At 35.4% G+C, this 19,598-nt stretch overlaps 1 protein-coding gene across 3 annotated transcripts in view; it reads left to right on the top strand.

Moving 5' to 3' along the window:
* The first annotated feature begins 31 nt into the window (after positions 1-31).
* Positions 32-19,598, top strand: part of LOC128243096 (RAB11-binding protein RELCH homolog) — a 103,039-nt gene continuing 83,472 nt past the window's right edge. Inside the window, exons 1-18 of one of the 3 annotated variants that reach the window (XM_052960621.1) lie at positions 32-325; positions 693-782; positions 990-1,061; positions 1,274-1,446; positions 2,070-2,279; positions 2,732-2,811; positions 3,530-3,636; positions 4,127-4,739; positions 5,344-5,422; positions 7,079-7,177; positions 7,491-7,603; positions 8,436-8,526; positions 9,058-9,129; positions 10,488-10,628; positions 15,231-15,389; positions 16,742-16,759; positions 18,454-18,631; positions 18,914-19,070. In XM_052960621.1, the coding sequence (XP_052816581.1) occupies positions 40-325; positions 693-782; positions 990-1,061; positions 1,274-1,446; positions 2,070-2,279; positions 2,732-2,811; positions 3,530-3,636; positions 4,127-4,739; positions 5,344-5,422; positions 7,079-7,177; positions 7,491-7,603; positions 8,436-8,526; positions 9,058-9,129; positions 10,488-10,628; positions 15,231-15,389; positions 16,742-16,759; positions 18,454-18,631; positions 18,914-19,070 (2,738 nt within the window). In that variant the 5' untranslated portion in view covers positions 32-39. Of the gene's footprint in view, positions 326-692; positions 783-989; positions 1,062-1,273; positions 1,447-2,069; positions 2,280-2,731; positions 2,812-3,529; positions 3,637-4,126; positions 4,740-5,343; positions 5,423-7,078; positions 7,178-7,490; positions 7,604-8,435; positions 8,527-9,057; positions 9,130-10,487; positions 10,629-15,230; positions 15,396-16,741; positions 16,760-18,453; positions 18,632-18,913; positions 19,071-19,598 lie in introns of all 3 variants that reach the window. The other 2 variants (XM_052960623.1, XM_052960622.1) reach the window with 2 other exon arrangements.

Raw genomic sequence — 19,598 nt, 5'->3', positions numbered from 1 at the left:
ACAGTCTAAACAAGGAAGTATTGATCACGTGACTTAAACATGGCGGACGACACAAACACAAATCCATTTTTGTCGGATGATGATGACTTTACTGAAGATGTCGAGGTTGAAACTTCGAAAGCAATGCTGGAAGTACGAGATACTCCAGAGATTTCATGGGATTCGATTGCCGCTAAGTTATTAAAGGAAAAGATGACACTGACAGCCCTGGAAATGCACACTGAATTAGTGGAGGCAGGGAGAGAACTACCTAGACTCAGAGATTTTTTCTCAAACCCAGGCAATTTTGAAAGATCTAAGGAAGATTCTCCACCTTCAACCTTACGTAATTGATTTTGCATAAGTATATACTTCGATTAAAGTGATTCTTGTTAATTTTGGTTTTAACATACCTTGGATATTAAAAGAAATTATTAGTATTAATATTATTACATACCTGTGCTCATGCACTCCAGAAAAAAACATAGGCTTAATATTAAAATGTCAACCTTTCAATGTTTTCCTCATTTACATTTTATGTAATTTATGCTCATTAACATATAAATATTGAGTTGTTTTTCGGCTGCTTCATTATTTATGTTTTATTTATATATATCAATATTTGATCAATTTATCTACAAAAATGGTTATGGATCTTTAAAATCCACTGTATGTCTCTGAGTGTATTTTCAATGATTGTGCTTTTATTTCAGCACGGACTTCGAGCATACAGACCTTTGACTCCCTTGATTTTGCTCGCTACTCAGATGATGGTGAGAGGCAAGTGGATGAAAGAGTTGCAGGTACCTTGATCTCCTTGTAATACTATGACTATTCCATGCCATATTGTGTGTGTCTAGTGATATTATACAAACTAAGTTATTAATTCCATGTCATCTTTTAGAACAACAATAAAACTTCCATTTTGCCAGCCTTTTGATTTAGCTTTAAAGAAGTTTTTTCCTGATCACAATATTATATGAGAATATATATAAAATACCCTTTTTCAGTTCTGGAGTTTGAACTTCGAAAGGCTCAAGATACTATTAAATCTTTGAGAGCTAGTCTTACAAAAGAAGCAGGTATGTTAAATAATGTACATAATGATGTGCCAATTTAAAGAAGTATTGTAATAAAATAATTAAAATGGTTATTTTTTAATTTTTTAATTTATCATTATTGCTTATAATGATCCTGTAAACAAATAAGTTAAGGTCCTCTTAATTTTTGATGTCCTCTTATTCTTGAAGAATAAAAATTATAAATGGGGCTCTGATTTTATGTATTTTTTTAGAGACGGATCATGTGGTCAGTGAGACAACTGAGGAGGGGAAGGAAGGGCTCAGGCAGGATGACACAATACGCACCATGGAGAAAAAAGCCATAAACTTTCTTGTGAATGGGTACCTGCTACAGATTGACAACAAACTTACAGCCGTAACTTTCTCAGAGGAAAATGAAGACCAGGTTTTGTGTTTTTTATTGTCTTCATGCTTTGTATGCATACTATTTATATCTCATATGATATATTTTTGGGGGGAATGTGATATATCAAAGCAAAGGACTGCAGTGTAATAAATTGTTTCTCTTCATTTCTACTCGTTTCACACTGAATTATCTATCTTCCCAACTTTTCAGTGAATTGTCCTCCTTAATCTTCAGTTTGATAATGCGATACCTCCCTAAATGACCTCAACAAGTTTGATATTGAATTGTCTCCCTTTATCTCCACAGCAAGCTTTGTAATGCATTTCTTCGCTTCACCTGCACAACATTTTTTGTTATGAATTATCTCCCTTCATATCCTCATCATGTTTGGCAATGAATTGTTGCCCTTCATCTAAACAACAAGTTTGGCAGTGAGTTGTCTCCCTTAAATTGCAAAAGTTTGCCATCGTCACCCTTGATCTCTATAACAAGTTTTGCAAAGAATGAACCCCTTTAACTCAAAATTAAGTTTTGCAATGGATTCACCTGAAGAATATTTTAGGTAATATATTATCCCCTTTTTCTTAACCAGTTTTTGGTACATAATTACCTCCCTTCATGTCCACAGCAAGTTTTAACAAGCCAATGAATGATTTTTACAGAACTTTGAGGACTGGGATGATGTGGGTCTGAACATTGCTCAGCCTCCGGACCTTTTGCATCTGTACAGAGACCACTACAGTGGTGTGTCATCTGAAAGAGACATGTGCGAGGCTGGTGTACAGACGGACGAGACAGGGCAGTATATCGAAGAACTGCAGGCCAGTCTTCACCAGCTGGAGCAAGAGCTCACTGAAGTGAGAAAAGAATTGGTAAGTGACAGTGGGTTCAGAAAACTAATGAAGAAACTGATTGGATCAGTGTACCCAGTACTGCGTGTATGTCAAAAAAATTAAGGTAATCTTATAAAAAGATAAAATATTTATCAGAATAAATATTTATGCCTCCCTTCAGGGGAGAGGAGGTATATTGCTTTTTACATGTTGGTCCATCAGTTGGGAGGTTGGTACTGCCTGGACGATATATATTTATCTGCTTATATCAGTCATCATCTCAAAGTAATGAAGAAGTGTACCTACTACCCTCAATATTTAAAATCAGAGGGGAGGGGGGATAATGCTTGACAAACATTTCTTGTTTGGCTTTGCATTATAGGCTTTTTGTAGTTGTTAAAGCTATGGAGTCACACATTTTATACTTTTTTTCTTTTTATTTAAGTATAAATGATTCTTGGCTTTTGTTTAAAATGCTGATATATTTTCAGGGTGGCAAAGTTATTGAGTTGGAGGAGTTGCTATTGTACAAGGACAAGGAAATGCTTAGGCGTCGAGGGGTTGCAGAGGGGTAATAGCATTTTTCCAGTCTAACAAAAATGTTAGGTTAATACTTTTACATAATCCATAACTTGACAGCTCCTGGAATGATATAAACAAAAACCTCAAAAACATTGCAATGTTTACCTATTTATCATATTAAATGACCAGACCACTGTTGAATGAAAGTGCAACACATTTTTACTGTATGCAAGTTCTCACAAGTAATATCTGGGGTTACCAAGGGGTAATAATATTTTCCCTGTCAAACAAAATATTAAGGTTTAATTTAAACTTATTATATTTTACAACGATTGTGAAACAAGCTTTTGCAACTTCTATTAATCACTCTCGTTGGCATGTTGTGCGAGAGTGTGGTCTTGTGTTGTGGGGGAAACCGGAGTACCCGGAGAAAACCCACTTGTCCGGCTTGGTGACCACTTACCCAACTCACATGAGCCTAGGCGGAGAATTGAACCCGCGTCCACTTGGTGAGAAGCAAGTGCGCTAACAACTGCGCTTACTGGACAACTGCTATTGAATTTTACTTTGATGTGTTTGATACCTTGAATTAAAGGAATGATACAGTCATGTTATCTATTACTTAGTTATAGTTTTTTAGGGTGTTTTGGTAGGTGATGTTTTGTAAGGTATTTTATTGAAGATAATTGTTTGCCACAAGTAAAATATTTGCTTTTGTTGTTTAAGAGATAAAATACAATGTTTGTGGATAAAATATAACCCTGTAGGTCTGAATCTGAGCCTCCCCCAAGCCCTCTGAATGAGAAAGCCCTGGTGTTTGATGACCTCCCTGTTAGCCCCACCCACCACTCTGACATGGAGGAGGAGGAGGAAGGTATAATGAGCTGACAGGGTCTTAGCTTTAAATAGGAGATTGATCTGGAATAGTTTTCATTTAATAGTATATATTCCCTAAAGTTGTTACCTATTTTATGTCAATGAGGTCGTCTCAAAATTTCTTTAATTCAAAAGAATTTGAGTAGAAGAGATACATATTGATTCCACCATCTATTTTAAGATTTTTTAAAGGCACTCTCATAATACTGCACTGCTTGATCATTTAGTGGCCGTTTATATTGATAAAATCAATGTTTTTAGTGATCGAACCAACCAGCAACAACATATTAAGACTGGCTTATAATTTATTACTTGGTTTCTTCTCACTGCGTCATACTCCCAGTTAAAACAAATTAAAATTGATTCAATTAATTTATTTCATCTGAACTTACTTTAGGAGATTAATTTTGTTTGTGTATCTAATCAATACATATAGAAATTTAATACACCTGTCAAAAAATGATTAAAGAGTTCTTTCTATTTAACAGACCTCCAGGAATGCACTTGTAACCACAATGAAAATGAGAAATGTCCAGTCTGTGTAAGAGTACAGTCCCCTGAGATGTACAGACTGGACTTCTCTGATGATGGGGAGGAGCAGTCTGGCAACCAGTCTACAGCAGGGAATAGAAACCAGTCTTCAGCAGAGAAAGGAGGTCACAGTCAAGAACGTTACCAAGGAGACCAGACGAATCGTAGTCATAGTGATAAAGAACAAGATTCAAATATTAATTGTGATAATTCAGAGGTTGTTTCTGAGCCATGTGATAAACCAAATAGTCAAAGTTGTGATATGGCAGTTAAATCAGGCAATGCTACAAACAGTGAACAGAGTGTAATTAATGAAACCACTGACGTTCAAAATATCAGTGACAAATCCAAAAACTTAGACGCAAAAGCTACACCAGTAAAATCTGGACAACAAGTAACAAGTAAAAAGAAAGGGACCAAATCAAAAGACATATGGACAGATCCTGCCCCGGAGGGTGGCAGAAACACAAACATATCAAAACCTGCAAGCTCAGGCAAGAGGTCTGCTCAGACCAAGAGTAAGAAAACAGAGAGGAGCAGACATGCAGCGCATACGGATGCTACAGATAGGTTAGTGTTAGCTGTGACAAATAAAAACAATTGATTTATTTGCAAAGAGACTTCATGGCAACTTGTGGGCAATATAGAAATACCGGTAAATAAATACGAGTTATAGATTATAATAAATACAAGTTATAGATTATAATTATGTTAACGAAATGTTTTCATAAAGAGATAGTTGTTCTCAAGGCAAATTATCAAGTGGAGCTGATATTTTGTATTTGTTCATTTCTAGTTAAATAAAGGTATAACCATTATTGTCACATTTTGAAGAAAGCATGAAGAATCCTAGTTATTCATTCTGACCAGGACATGTTCTCATAGAAAATTGAAAGTTAGTTTATGCCGGTTTCTTTTAGCTTGATTTTGACGAAATCTTATAGTTTATTGAATCACTCTCAAGTCCGTTTCCTGGGTAGGAACCAGTACTAGTGTCCATTTTGAGAGGCCACGAGAAAGTACCCCTGGTGGAATTCCACCTATACCACTAGACCAGTCACCACTCTTACCCTTGAAAGTTGTGTCTTAAAATAATGCTATGACGAAATACATTAAAGTATTAAAATAGAAGTATAGAGACCAGATACGAAAGTAAGATTGTTTTCCATTGCAGGAAGATGTCAAGTTCCTTCTTCAAGGCACTGAAGGATGTGTGTTTCAATGTGCCCACCGATAACAGGATTATAGCTGAGGTAGGGACAGAGAAGGTTCTGCCATTTTACTGATAACTGTGTATTCAATAGCTCAAAATGCACATACATTGAATGACTGGTGGTTCCTAAAAGATTTACATTGGTCAACTTTCTTCTCATAAGGTAGAAATACGATGTTTTCTGCACATTTCTTTCAAATTACCGGTAAATACGTTATCCTTCTTTAGAACCATTGTTGTCGATATTTATTCATCCTTTTCGGTAAAATAGTTGTATTAATTGTGGTACAGCTTATTTAGGAGTAAGAGTGCATCTTCATTAAAAGTTACAGAATGCTTAAAGCAAGTGTTAACTACATAAATCTTTAGTACCTTAATATAAAGAATATTTATATACTTACTTCTGTTTCTTTTCAGTTTTTATGGGCTATTGACTAAATATTGAGCTTTAAGCATTTCTGTGTTTCTTGAAACATAAACCTTCCCTACAGTATTGCCTGCTATCATATTGTACCTTATAGAATCATTTATGACCATGATTATCTATAGACACATTGTTTGATATTGTGAAAGACTTCCTTAATGTCCTGTTACAAAGCATGATTACTGTTCGAAACTTGAATATTATAATGATGGAGTAAAAAACTTCCTGCGTTTGATGTGGTTTTGAAACCATGTATTGTATTTTTAGTGTTTCTCTACACATGCATCAGTTGAATATTAAAGCTGCACTCTCACAGATTGGCCGTTTTGACATCTTTTTTATTTTTTGTCTTGGAATGAGCCAATTTATGCGAAAATGCATGGAAACCAGTCATATAAAACTGCCGACAAAAAATTAGATCACAGATTTTTTTATCATACTTCTCTTATGCATTTTTCTTAAACCATTAGTAATGCTTTAAGCCATAAAACATTAATTTTCGAATGGAAATATGAATATCTCCGAAGTGATCTTCTGTCAACAGTCTTGAATCACTGGTTTGCAGATATTTACGCAAAAATTTGCTCATTCTAAGATAAAAAAGTTGTAAAAACAGTAAATCTGTGAGAGTGCAGCTTTAAACCGACTGGGCACAAACTACTAAACATCATTGTTGATCACCTTTCTGCAGTGTTCCTTTATTAGGGTTCAGACCAGTCATGAAACACAGAAAATGATTTTTTAGGGTTCAGACCAGTCATGAAACACAGAAAATGATTTTTTACGGTTCAGACGAGTCATGAAACACAGAAAATGATTTTTATTACTTGATGACTGGTTCTTTCTCTTCAACCATTGTTGTTGTCAAATGTTTATTTATTTTCAGTAAGTTGTATTCTCACAAAGATGCTTTGTGAATACAGTCTGTGGAACAGATCCAGGGGGGCTTTGTGAATACAGTCTGTGGAACAGATCCAGGGGGCATTTCAACAAAGATCTTATCGATTTTAGTCGTGAATTGAAATTATCGTAGTATCATAGTTTCATTACTCTGCTTCAAATTTTAACTATCATTACAATGAACACAGAGATAATGAAATAAGACCAATATGATGCATTACCATTGGTGCTCTTTATACAGATTTAAGATAATTGAAGCTACGACTCAAATCCTTTATTGAAATGGCCTCCTGGAGTATTATATATACATTAAGCCTTTGACATAATCATGATAAAATGATGTTATCAACATGTACACACTCTGTATTTCAGGTTTCTAAGATAACAGGCACAGACCAGCAGAAGGTTGTGATGATGCTTGGACGATGCCTTCCTCACATCGTGCCTAATGTACTGCTTGCTAAACGAGAGGTAGCGTTTATGTTTAAGCTGTCTTGTTCGAACATTTATGTACTAGTTTATCCTGATATTAAGTATTTACAACCATTTTATAATATTAAATTGGTAGTGAAATTATTTAAAATATGTTTGTGATTTCAGTGTGAAAAACTCCTAATAATGTCTTGGGAATCTTTTCAAAATGAATTTCTATTTTAACTATTTCTGAAAAGTTAAATTTTATTTTAACTGTATTCTTGAAAAATTGTTTTTGACTGACTTAACTACAACTTCTGACTTAAATGCTGTCAAATCATCTTCATTTACTTTAATATCCCATTGGCAGGAGCTGATCCCGTTGATAATCTGTACGGCTATGCTCCACCCGGATGCCAGGGAGCGAGATAATCTGCTCAACATCCTGTTTAACCTTATCAAGAAACCGGACGAGGAACAGAGGTATACACCGGTGCTTTTGTGGCATTATATAGGGTTACTTATTGTTGATATATGGTTTTGTTCTATATATGATTAATAGAAGGTAATAATTATTCTCAAAATGCTTGCTAAATAGATGAAATAATCAGTTCTCTAACGTTAAAGATTGTTTATACTAGCTCGATTGTGACGAATGCTGAAAGCTTATAGAATCACTCTCGATTCCGTTTCCTGGGCAGAAACCAGTACTGTGTCCTTTTTGAGAGGCCATGAGAAAGTACCCCTGGAGGGATTGAACCCACAACCTCTTGGGTGAGAGGCGGACACCTGAAGAGTTTAAGATTAAACCTGAAATCAGGATTGAGAGTTTTGAACTTCAGACTATGGAAACAATTTTAAAAGGGGTCAAGGCCCATTTACCCTGCTGTGGGCATGAATCCCTCATGCTGAAACAGACCTTTTGTCTAATTTTCGGGATTGACTATTATCAGCTGTAATAACCCCTGAATTCTGAAGATAGATGGCAAATTAAATGTCATGTCATACTGGTCATTTAAACAAGTTATAAACTGAGACTTTTAAATATTATTTTAAATCAGTTTATTACTTAAACAACGATAACATGATATCATATGTTGAAATATATCACCAGTCTAAGTAGTCAGTACAGTTCCACATTTCATTTGCACAGCAAATCGACCATGACTTTAAAAGTTTGATGATCCAGACAGGGTGTTTTAGTATAATAGCCTTTGCCCAGCAAGCAGGCTCTACCAGACTCAGGGCAAACCTCCTACCACAGTGTTGGGAGCGACTCAATACCACATAATGTGAAGCATATTTCTCCTTGTAGACAGATGATCCTGACCGGGTGTATAGCGTTTGCCCAGCACGTTGGCCCCACTAGACTGGAGGCCGAGCTTCTACCCCAATGTTGGGAACAGGTACACGCCTAATTTATACACCTTTGGTTGTTTGCATATACACTTTTTGATAGTCAGTTTTTTAAGGATTTTTTTAACCTTGGCCATAACAATATTTGTTTTCAAGATATGCACATGACACTTACTGTACATGTTGTAAGAGACAATGTGAACATGGTAGCAAGACTCTGGCTTTAATAAATGTTATGCCACCTGTTTGCTTGAAAACCCTGACATTAGCATTGACGCTTGCTGTTTGGCACTCTTGTCTTGGATTGGAAGACACAGATTGAGGTTTAAAAAAGAAAACTATTGTTGAAACAATAACAAAACTATGTAAAGATAGTTGCAAACTAGTGTAAAAACAGCTTAACTGAGGTAGTAGAAGTTGAGATCATGAATTAATTCTTGGCATATTTCTAGAATAAGATTCTTCCATTGGCTTTTCATTTTATATTCCTAATGAAGAAGTTGATTGAGCAATGAAAATCTCATGAATATTCAAGGAAATAAAAATATGAAATGAAAACTGAGATAATATTTTACCTTCAGATAAGTCACAAGTACATGGAGCGACGATTACTAGTTGCAGAAGCCTGTGGTGCCTTAGCTGGCTATATTCCTGTAAGTATGGGTTTGCTAGCTGCCTATGTAACTGTAAGTATGGGTTTGCTAGGTGGCTATATACCTTTAAGTATGTGTAACCTTGGTGACTTTATTCCTGTAAGCAAGGGTTTCCTAGCTGGCCTTTAACTTGTATGCATTGGTTTCCTAACTGGCTATATTCCTGTAAGTATGGGTTTGCTAGCTGGCTTTATTCCTGTAAGTAAGGGTTTCCTAGGTGGCTATATTCCTGTAAGTATGGGTTTGCTAGCTGGCTATATTCCTGTAAGTATGGGTTTGCTAGCTGGCTATATTCCTGTAAGTATGGGTTTGCTAGCTGGCTATATTCCTGTAAGTATGGGTTTGCTAGCTGGCTTTATTCGTGTAAGTAAGGGTTTCCTAGGTGGCTATATACCTTTAAGTATGTGTAACCTTGGTGGCTATATACCTGTAAGTATGTGTAACCTTGGTGGCTATATACCTGTAAGTATGTGTAACCTTGGTGGCTATATACCTTTTAGTATGTGTAACCTTGGTGGCTATATACCTGTAAGTATGTGTAACCTTGGTGGCTATATACCTGTAAGTATGTGTAACCTTGGTGGCTATATACCTTTAAGTATGTGTAACCTTGGTGGCTATATACCTGTAAGTATGTGTAACCTTGGTGGCTATATACCTGTAAGTATGTGTAACCTTGGTGGCTATATACCTGTAAGTATGTGTAACCTTGGTGGCTATATACCTGTAAGTATGTGTAACCTTGGTGGCTATATACCTGTAAGTATGTGTAACCTTGGTGGCTATATACCTGTAAGTATGTGTAACCTTGGTGGCTATATACCTTTAAGTATGTGTAACCTTGGTGGCTATATACCTGTAAGTATGTGTAACCTTGGTGGCTATATACCTGTAAGTATGTGTAACCTTGGTGGCTATATACCTGTAAGTAAGGGTTTCCTAGCTGGCCTTTAACCTGGTTTTCCTAACTGGCTATATTCCTGTAAGTATAGATTTCCTAGTTGGCTTTTTTCTGTAAGCATTTGTTTCCTAGCTGGCCATATACATGTAAGTATGGGTTTACTAGCTGGCTTAATATGTGTAAGGATGGGTTTGTTAGCTGGCTACATATACTTAAAGGTATAAACAGGTGTGGGTTTCATGTGTTTAGGCTGAACCAAGAAGGAAACACTCAGTAAGACAATCCTATTAAAAAAAAATTGTCCTTTACATTCATTGTAGACTATATAAACCCTTTGCTTTTGGTAACAGTCCAATCATGACTCTTTCTTCTCCAGTCTGAGTCACATTGCATCCATTTGTAGTACAACATAATTCCTTTACTTTCGGTTCCTTATCCCTGACACTTTCTGCTGCAGTCTGAGTTACGAAGTTCACTAGTGCTGTCCATGCTGAAGCAGATGTTACAAGATGACAAGGAGGCTGACGTTAGAGAGGCTGTGGTCCGCAGTCTTGGTCTCCTCATTGGCTTCATTGCTGACAAGGACAAGTACACACAGGTATACATGCTGACTTGTCACACACGCATCTACTAGCCATCTTACTGTCCCTTCCTTTACAATTTTGTACTTAGCCTAATTGTTGCAACTTTTTCTAGCCTAATTGTTGCAACTTTTTCTTAAAACTCAACTATTCTCCTAAGCTATGGCCTCACGGACCATGTCCCATTTAACAACTGTGATAATAGCATTCAGGGCACTTGTGGCAGTAGCATAAGGCTCATGAGAAGAACTGGCAGCAGATATAGTGTATATAATATACTACTCATTCCGTTAAGGTGTACTTTTCATTATGCTGCTTTTGGCTGTCTGTGACAATGTTGCTAATATTCCATTTCACCCCCTCTCCCCAATGTTTCTGTATTTTGGGTTGTAATGGGTATGTCAGTAGAAAGACTGATGAATGCATCTAATAGCTGAGAGCATTAGAAATTAGACATATATTCCATTTTTTAAATCCCACAAAATCGGTTTATGGAAAAAGTCATTTGTTAGCTTTCCTCTTCACCCCAGTCTAATCACATCATGTAAATGGCTCATTGGATTTCAGAATTACTTGATGCCTCCAGATACAACCAGAACATTTACGAGTAAATTTAATTTCAATTTTGTATCTTGGTTCGGGACAGTTAGATCAAACAAGTCTAAGCATTTTGGTGTACATTTCTATATTTAGCTATTGATATTTCTGAGACTACTATACTTATAAACATACTGTGTATGTAAACATTTTCTATTTTCACTGATTTCTTTTGTTTATATATGTACCGGTATGTTCAGATATTTTATTACACATCCTAGTTTGGATCGTTCATTGTTATTCCCCTACTGATTTCACTGGTGGTGACTATGTTGACCCTCTGTCTGTCTGCCTATCTGTCAAGGAACATTCATGGATTTCTCCAGAGACCAACACCACATTTTTTAATTATTTTTTTTTAATTTACCGTAAATGACTGGGTATAAGACGATAGGGGGTATTAGACGCAGACAAAAAAATCCGTGAAAAATCTGAGAAAAAAACTTTTAATCTATGTTTTGGGTTAAAGGACGCAAAGAAAATATGTAAAAAACGTCTGTCAATTTCGGCCACCATGTTTGTTGACAGTGAAAATGGCGATGGTTATCTTTAAAACCATACAATGATAATGCAAAATGTGTTTCATTTTAATTCGTTTTATGTCAGGAAAGGCACTTAAAATAACTAATTGTGACCATTTGTTTCTGGATAGCACTGAAAGGTGCCTTTTATGAAAATTTGTTAGATTTCTTTTTGACAGTAAATCGTAAACAATAACCTGTCGAAAATGAAAAGTTAAGTTATGCATAAACCTTATATTGTACGGGTTTGTTCTCAAAATGTCAACACCTACAGAAAAGAATAAAGTTCGCGTAAATTTGCGAAAACAAAACAAAACCATTATCGCATCAGTTTGTAGTATTGGTATGTTAAACAGAACTAAAGGCAGTGCGAGTTTTTCACACCTTATCGTACAACTGACAACAAATATTTTGACAGTGTGAAACTTTGCTTTTTATATGCATGTTTAATAATTGTTCAATTTAATTTATTATTCAAAATAATATTGAATAACTTTAATCAAAAAATATTTTTGTTTAAATTATTAAACGATATACCGTATCCCGATCTTCAACTGCTGTTTTAACCCATATATACTCGATCAATATGATGCGAGTTACATCCCTTTCTACATAAATCTAAACAAACTCTGGGCTTGAATTCGACCTCAGAAAAAAAGTTCAAAAAATTGTTCCTGGGCATTTTTTTACCTCAAATTCTGAGGGAAAAAACTGCATCTAATACCCAGTCATTTACGGTATTTATTTATTTTTTTTATTTTATTTTGTTGTTATTTTATTAATTGTAAGTATTGATGGTTATTTTATTTTTAAATTTAAAGCATCACTGAGAGCCCTTAAAACGCCTTCTTAAGGTCTGTATTCAATAACCAACTTAGATTTAACTTAATTTTCAGATCAGAAACCAAGTGTTTTGATTGGACAGTAAAAATAACTGGCAAATGGATCGAATGGATTCAGTGAGGCATATCTAAAGATAAGGATAAGAATCCAAGTGTTTTTATTGGACAGTAAAAATAACTGGCAAATGAAGTGAATGGATTCAGTGAGGCATATATAAGGATATGGATATAATAATTATATTAAATATGGCCCCTGTTTTCTTACCATAAACACAATTAGGGATTAAGATCGCTCTCCAAACCCCTCACGGAATGATTGCAGCCCTTCCGATGCTGGGTCGAAATTTGAGATGCCAAACTATTAAAATTGTAAAAGAAAAAGTTTTTGACAATCCTTTAATAACTTAAGAAGTATGCAAGCTAGGTTTATAAAATTAGTATGAGCAGTGGCGACAGAGGCACATTTTCGTTATAGATTGTGTCTTGGCAGAAATGTCTATTTTAGTCCCACAAAGATTTCCCTCTTGGCATCCACACACTTTTTGTGCCATTAAATTAAGTCTGGAAAAAATGCCTCTTCTTGTGGTACACTGTTTATAAACTAGCAGTGTGTGTCTCGAAACGATGTTCACTTGATGTTGGGACAATCAGAAGTCACTTAGAGAGAGGTCTGGGATGTAAAGTGGATGTTGCAAAACTTAGAGATTGTGCTGTTGCAAATATTCTGTAACCAGTGCAGAGCCATATGCCATGAGAATTATATTGCAACAACTTTACACCCTGGTATGTGGGAACTAGGTATAAAGTAGTCAACAACAGCTGAGAGATCATGATCCCTATAAAATATGCCTGTGACCTGCCACTGGGACTTCGGCTACAATCCTGTCTCTGTCAAAAGAGCTTACATGACCTGCTTTACTCTCCTGACACTCTTGCTGTGCAATAGCTATCACAGGACACTCATTAATGCAGCTGATAAAGTTATTCCTGATATGTTCCTTATATCCTTTAATGAAAGATGGGCATCTTGCTCTACTATGGATTTGACAGTATTAATATCTTTGTCAGAGCCTTCCATAAGTCGGTTGGCTGGACCGGGGCTCATCTTTAACACTCTTTCTTCCTTCCTTAAACAAAGAAACCAATCTTGCAACAGTATGGTGTGGAAGAGCCATTTTGCCATACAATCTGTTTTAATTTCTATTGCTGTTTTACCGTTAAGCCATTATTCTTACCGTACGCTCTTTGCTTGTCTTAGATATTTTTGCCAGATTCAGCCATATTTAAGTCACTATGGAATGCTATGTTACCACAGTTAAATTGCATTAAACTACTTGTGCACATGGAAAATGTGTACAAATGGAAAGGCTGATAGAAAAGTCAACACCCTTTCCAGTGGTGTACTAGACATGTTTCTGCACAGAAAAGAAACTGTGATTTTGCAGATATGTTGCCAAAACTAATAAAACACTGCTCGTATGTGATTATATTGGAGATTATGCATTTCTCTTAATTTTTTGAAAGAAAAAAACATGTGGTTTCTATGGCAACAGAAATATGGAAGTGTTAATGCCTTCCCGTCCATCTTAAAAAATGGATCCTGCGATAACTCAAGTACATATAGTATGCAAGGTCCCTATATGAAACTTTATGTACGAGTGGTTAGGAACAAATAAGGAAATTGTGTGCGTCATTTTAAATTATTGCTACCATGGCAAGAAAATCGGTCATGGACTTTTTTCATTGCTAGCGGTATGCAGTGTTCTTATTATTCTATGAATTCCATTTATTGCTAGAGCCAATTAACCCAAACGTTAATTGACAAAACCTTTATTTAGGCTTTTTTCATTAAGGCTCTTTGGAAGATAATCAGACTAGCAATAAATATTTATTACTTTCTTGGGAAACAAATATCTCCTTATAATCGAAGGGATATTTTTGAAATTTACATTCAATTATTCCCCATTGGAATGTATGGATTGTGTAGAATGTGCCTGAAGGTTTTAGGTTAAAATTCATGGGAGAGAAACATGGAAAAACTACTTTTTTCTGATCAAAACAAAAATGTAGTATCAGATTTAACAAAATCCTGAAAAAGTACTGGTGAAAACATTCCTCCTCCTCTATTAATTGGTTTACTCAATGACCTTGTCAAGGAATGAAAGCATGCAGATATTCGGTACATTATTGTCTTTCTAAGACGAGTAAGCGATAACACGTTGTGTCAGGTTCCATCCTTTTACTAAACTTTAATAAATACAATACAACGGAAGTGACGTCAACGTTAAGTCCTAACGCTGTGATGTCACATTATATATATATATGCAATTTTGTTTTTTTGTTTTTTACTGTACTCTAAACTAATCAATCAGAATTGAGGAAATTTCCAGTGTTTGCGTCTCTTTATAAGCTATTGCACATGCATTTAAAAATGAATAACCCACTTAATATAATCAATAAATGACTAAATAAAACTTTGGCAGTTGTTTTCATTTAATGCTTTTGAAATGATTAAATCAGAAGCCATCTGGCTATCCCATTGGTGGTAAACACTTAATTCACTTATTGATTGATTTGTCGATAGGAAAATTTAATCATTTATATTGACAGAATAATCACCAAATGGTGAAATGGTAAATTTTCCACCCTTTCATTACAGGGTTCTGAGTTACTGAAGACTGCATTAAGGGACTCATCAGAGAAGGTTGTATCAAGCGCTAAGCAGATCTTCCTGCCATCGTTCGCGATGTGGTCTTACGAGCTCGGGAAACTTGAACACAATCTGCTGCACAGTTTACTCCGCGACTTGGAAGAGCTGGTCAAGGCAATTTCATTACATTTACTAACACAACACCTAACATGGAGCTGGGGCAAGGAATATAGTATACATGAGTGGTGAAAAACTTCCATTTAAGTTCAAGAAGAAATTCTATGATAAAAACAGATGTTGATAAACACACAATTTATAATATGTCTTTATAGTTTTCTCAGGATGTTTGTTTAAAATTATTTTGATGACATGTCTGATATTTAAAATCGAGAGATTAGCTCTAACGGATGTAAACTTACCATTTAAAATTAAAAGAACTTATGTTTGTCTCGTGCTAAGCCCTTCAAAATGATAAGACACTAGTAAAATTATAAGGTATCTCTGTATTTCTTGCCTTGGTGAAAAGTAAGTGCACATAGTGGTAAAAAGTGTTTAACAGGACTTTGTGTTTTCTTGATATTCAACATTAAAAATAATGACTCTAGCATTTAAGTTCATACAGTTAAAGTTAACAAAACGGCTAATGAAGTAGTTTTTTTCTTTATGAAACAATTAAAACAATGATGTATGGTATGCTTTGTTATATCAAGAAATCACACGATACTGTGTATAACTGTTGTAAATTAGCCTGTAGCCATTCATAGAAAAGATATGGGTATTTTTTTATAATTTTTTTTTTTTAGCATTAACTGATCATGGATTATGATGGAATGATCGTATATATTTTATTGAGCAGTATTTATCTTGGGCAAAAAAGTTAGTGAAACAGAGTACTGATTGCATTCTCAACCAATCTTGTAAATGACATTTAGTGGAAGAAAGATAGTTTAACTGCTGTTCTGTTTTTCCTTGACAAAAGTCTAGGTATGGTCATAGCCTTGGTGTTGTTTTTAGCGTCCTTATGCAAAAAAATTAAATCTTAGTCATAAATCGAAAACTGTTCAAGGCATTCAAATGCAACATGTTACACATGTTTTCAGAGACACTACGCACATGCTATGCTAGGCGCATAACTCTGGCTTTAATAATAGTTGAGTGATGCCCCTTGTTTAGCTGAGAAAAAGAGACAGACAAGCATTTGCGTTTGCTCTGAGCACACTAGTTTTTTTAGTAAGAAACCATTGATACCTTAACGAGGATGTTATCTTGATTCAAGTAACACTTTTATTGACATTAAACGAAAAAAAGAAGAAAATTGGCTGGTTATATTGCATTAAACTTCAATAATAAATGTATTTATTTATTTTACAATTTTTGAATAATGCAAAAACAACTATGAGGACAAGTTTGACATGTAGTTAAATATAACACAATGTATTCACTTGTAAATCTGGTTGCTGACGTACATGTATTTATATGTATACTAACTTTAGCCATTATCATTGCATGCCTCCATGTAGGATGTTCCAGTGTGGACAGTAAGTGTTGATAGGCTGCTGTTGTTGCTGTTGTTGTGGTGGTGGTTGTGGTGTATGTGGACTCCCATATTGTATTCTAGGGATGCATGATTTTAGTGACAAATATCTGTTTTTTTGTTTTCATTTGCTTGTTTACTAATGTAATATATAATCAATGCCTAAATTTGAAAGATGAATCTGTTGTCAATATGACTTCATATTGTCTTGTTCTTGATTATTTTATGATATTTTAGAAGCATGTTTATGATGCAAACAGATAGAAATGAAAATATATATTTTGAAGGGAACAATGTTCAAGCCTACCAAGGGGCATACCAGGGTACATGCTAAATTCTCCAGTGGTGGGGAAAATCCCCCAGAATTTCAATCCAGGGGCAAAAAGTTAATCTGGACTGGTTCTTTCTTAAATTTGCTTGTATCACATTCTATGTAATAAAACATTTTTTTTTGCTTTAAAATTGAAAGAAATGAGTAGTACCGTGTGGTAAATTGGATTATATTTACCATTACCAAGTAATGTGGGTTAATTTGACTTATTGGAGTCGTGTCTATCACATTCAGTCACATTGCTTCACTTCCCTGATAAATATTGTGTCTTGTGTTACTCAAAAAAGTATTGAACCCACCATCATGAACCTTCACTGGAATGTTGGCCAGCAAGGGAAATTGTGCACCTGATATTTGTGTGATATTTCACTTCAACTAACAAGAATTATGGCACTTAGTTTATAAAACTGTCTGAAAAATATTGTGCTGCCTGTAGCTGAGCTCTATAGATATTAAATTCACAGTCATGAAACTTCAATGGAATGTTGGCCAGTATGGTAAATTGTGCACCTGCAATTTGTGTGATATTTCACAGCAACTTACAAGAATTATGGCCCTTTAGTTTGTAAAAAATGTTGTGTTGCTTGTGGCTGAGCCCCATAGGCATTACACCTGCAGTCATACAACTTCACAGGAATGTTGGTCAGCATGGGAAAATGTGTATGTGCAATTTCTGTGACATTTCACTCAGTCTAACAGTGGTCGAAATTAGCACAAGCCCGTAAGCCCTGCACTGGTAAAATGTCTTTTGGGCTTGCTCAAATTCTGAATTTTATACAGCAGGGCTTGTTAAAAATTTGATGCCAAGCAATACTATAATAATTCGGGCTTGTTGATCCAAAAGTTTAATTTCGATTACTGGTCTAACAAAAGTAAGACCCTTGATTTAGTAAAAAAGTGTCGGAAAAACATATGTTTAAACGTTGGTCCAAAAGTATTGCACCTACACTCATGAAACTTCACAAACAAAACAAAGACAAATTGTCAAATTTTAAAGCGACTCCTGGCTTAAAAAATGGACACTTGAATTCAATTGGTGGTGTCCCTTCAGGATTCCTGGGAAATATAGTTAGTGTTGACCCTGGGTATTTATCATTTCTGTGATGATTAGTTATTTTGGCCATGGACTAGCTTAGACTGCCAGCCATTTTAACATTTATTGTCTTATTTTATAATTATCTAGTATATTTCACATTATATAAAATTGTTTTTGTATAACCATATGTTGTTTTTCTCTATAACAGAATGTTATGAAATAGGGTATTGAAACACTCTCATAATAGTTAGTTTGTAAAATCACATGATTAATATTATCTTAATTGTTATTATATATATAAATACAATGTTATCCTCATTTCTTCTTCAAGGCTGCGGTGTCTACCCAAAAATCTCCTGGGGGTGTGGCTCCGCTGAATGAAGGCCGGTTCCTGTTGTATGTCTCAACACTGCAGGAACTGATTCCCTTCCTGTACATCTCCGTTCTTGAATCTGGGCCTTACATGGACAGGCTAGCGGAGGAAATGTCCTCTATAGGTGACAATGAAGGTAGGCTTCCTTTTCAATTTCTTATCTGTTTTTTTGTGTGTTTTAAACTACATTTAATGCCCATTAAAATATTGAGCTAGTGTTTTAAGTGGGTATTAACAAATCAATAAACTTCTGTGGCCTTCATTCTAAGAGAAAAGTAAATCTAAATAATAATTTGGTCAGGAATTGTTCTGATGATGGAAACAAGTCAGTTAATGTGATTCTTTGAAAGCATGTTATTTTTCAAAAGATATTTAAACTCATTAATCCAAATAATACATGAATATATTGTATTTCCAGCTGTACGTTTCACACGGTCCAGTTCGCGGTTGACAGACCTGGTGACAATCGTGGGTAACAAGTGGCACTTGGGCGCTCTTGTCAAGCTGTTTGAAGAGCATATCGGGCAGGAGTGGTTTGAGCCCTGGGACAATCTGAACTGGGTCGTCAATAACCTGTGAGTAGGGGAGATGGAGGAGGGGGGAGGGGAGATGTTGAGATTGGTTGTTGGGTTGTCAATAATCTGTGAGTGGGATGGACAGAGGAGGGGGAAGGGGAGATGTTGAGATTGGTTGTTTGGTCGTCAATAATCTGTGAGTGGGGTTGACAGAGGAGGGGGTTGGAATGGTGTTGAGATGGGTTGTCAATAATCTGTAAGTGTGGGGGATGGAGGAGGGATTGAGGGGGAGGGGAGATGTTGAGATTGGTCATCAATAACCTGTAAGTGGGGTTGACAGAGGAGGGTTGGAGGAGTGAGAGCAGATGTGGAGATGTTTTAATGTTTAAGATAATTATATCAAAGTATCAGTCATTGCAGAGGATCTTGGAATTTTTCGTAGTCATGGCCACTGAGCCAATATTCACTTATATTTTAGAGTCAGAGTCAGAAAAAGTGAATTCTTAATTCATGAATTATCTTTAATATAGTTTTTTTTCAACAGAAAATGTCTACATAACTGTTAAACATAGGATATGCAACATATAT

Source organism: Mya arenaria, chromosome 8 (genome assembly GCF_026914265.1).
Source record: "Mya arenaria isolate MELC-2E11 chromosome 8, ASM2691426v1".
NCBI lineage: Eukaryota > Metazoa > Mollusca > Bivalvia > Myida > Myidae > Mya > Mya arenaria.
This window is presented reverse-complemented; position numbering and strand designations above follow the sequence as displayed.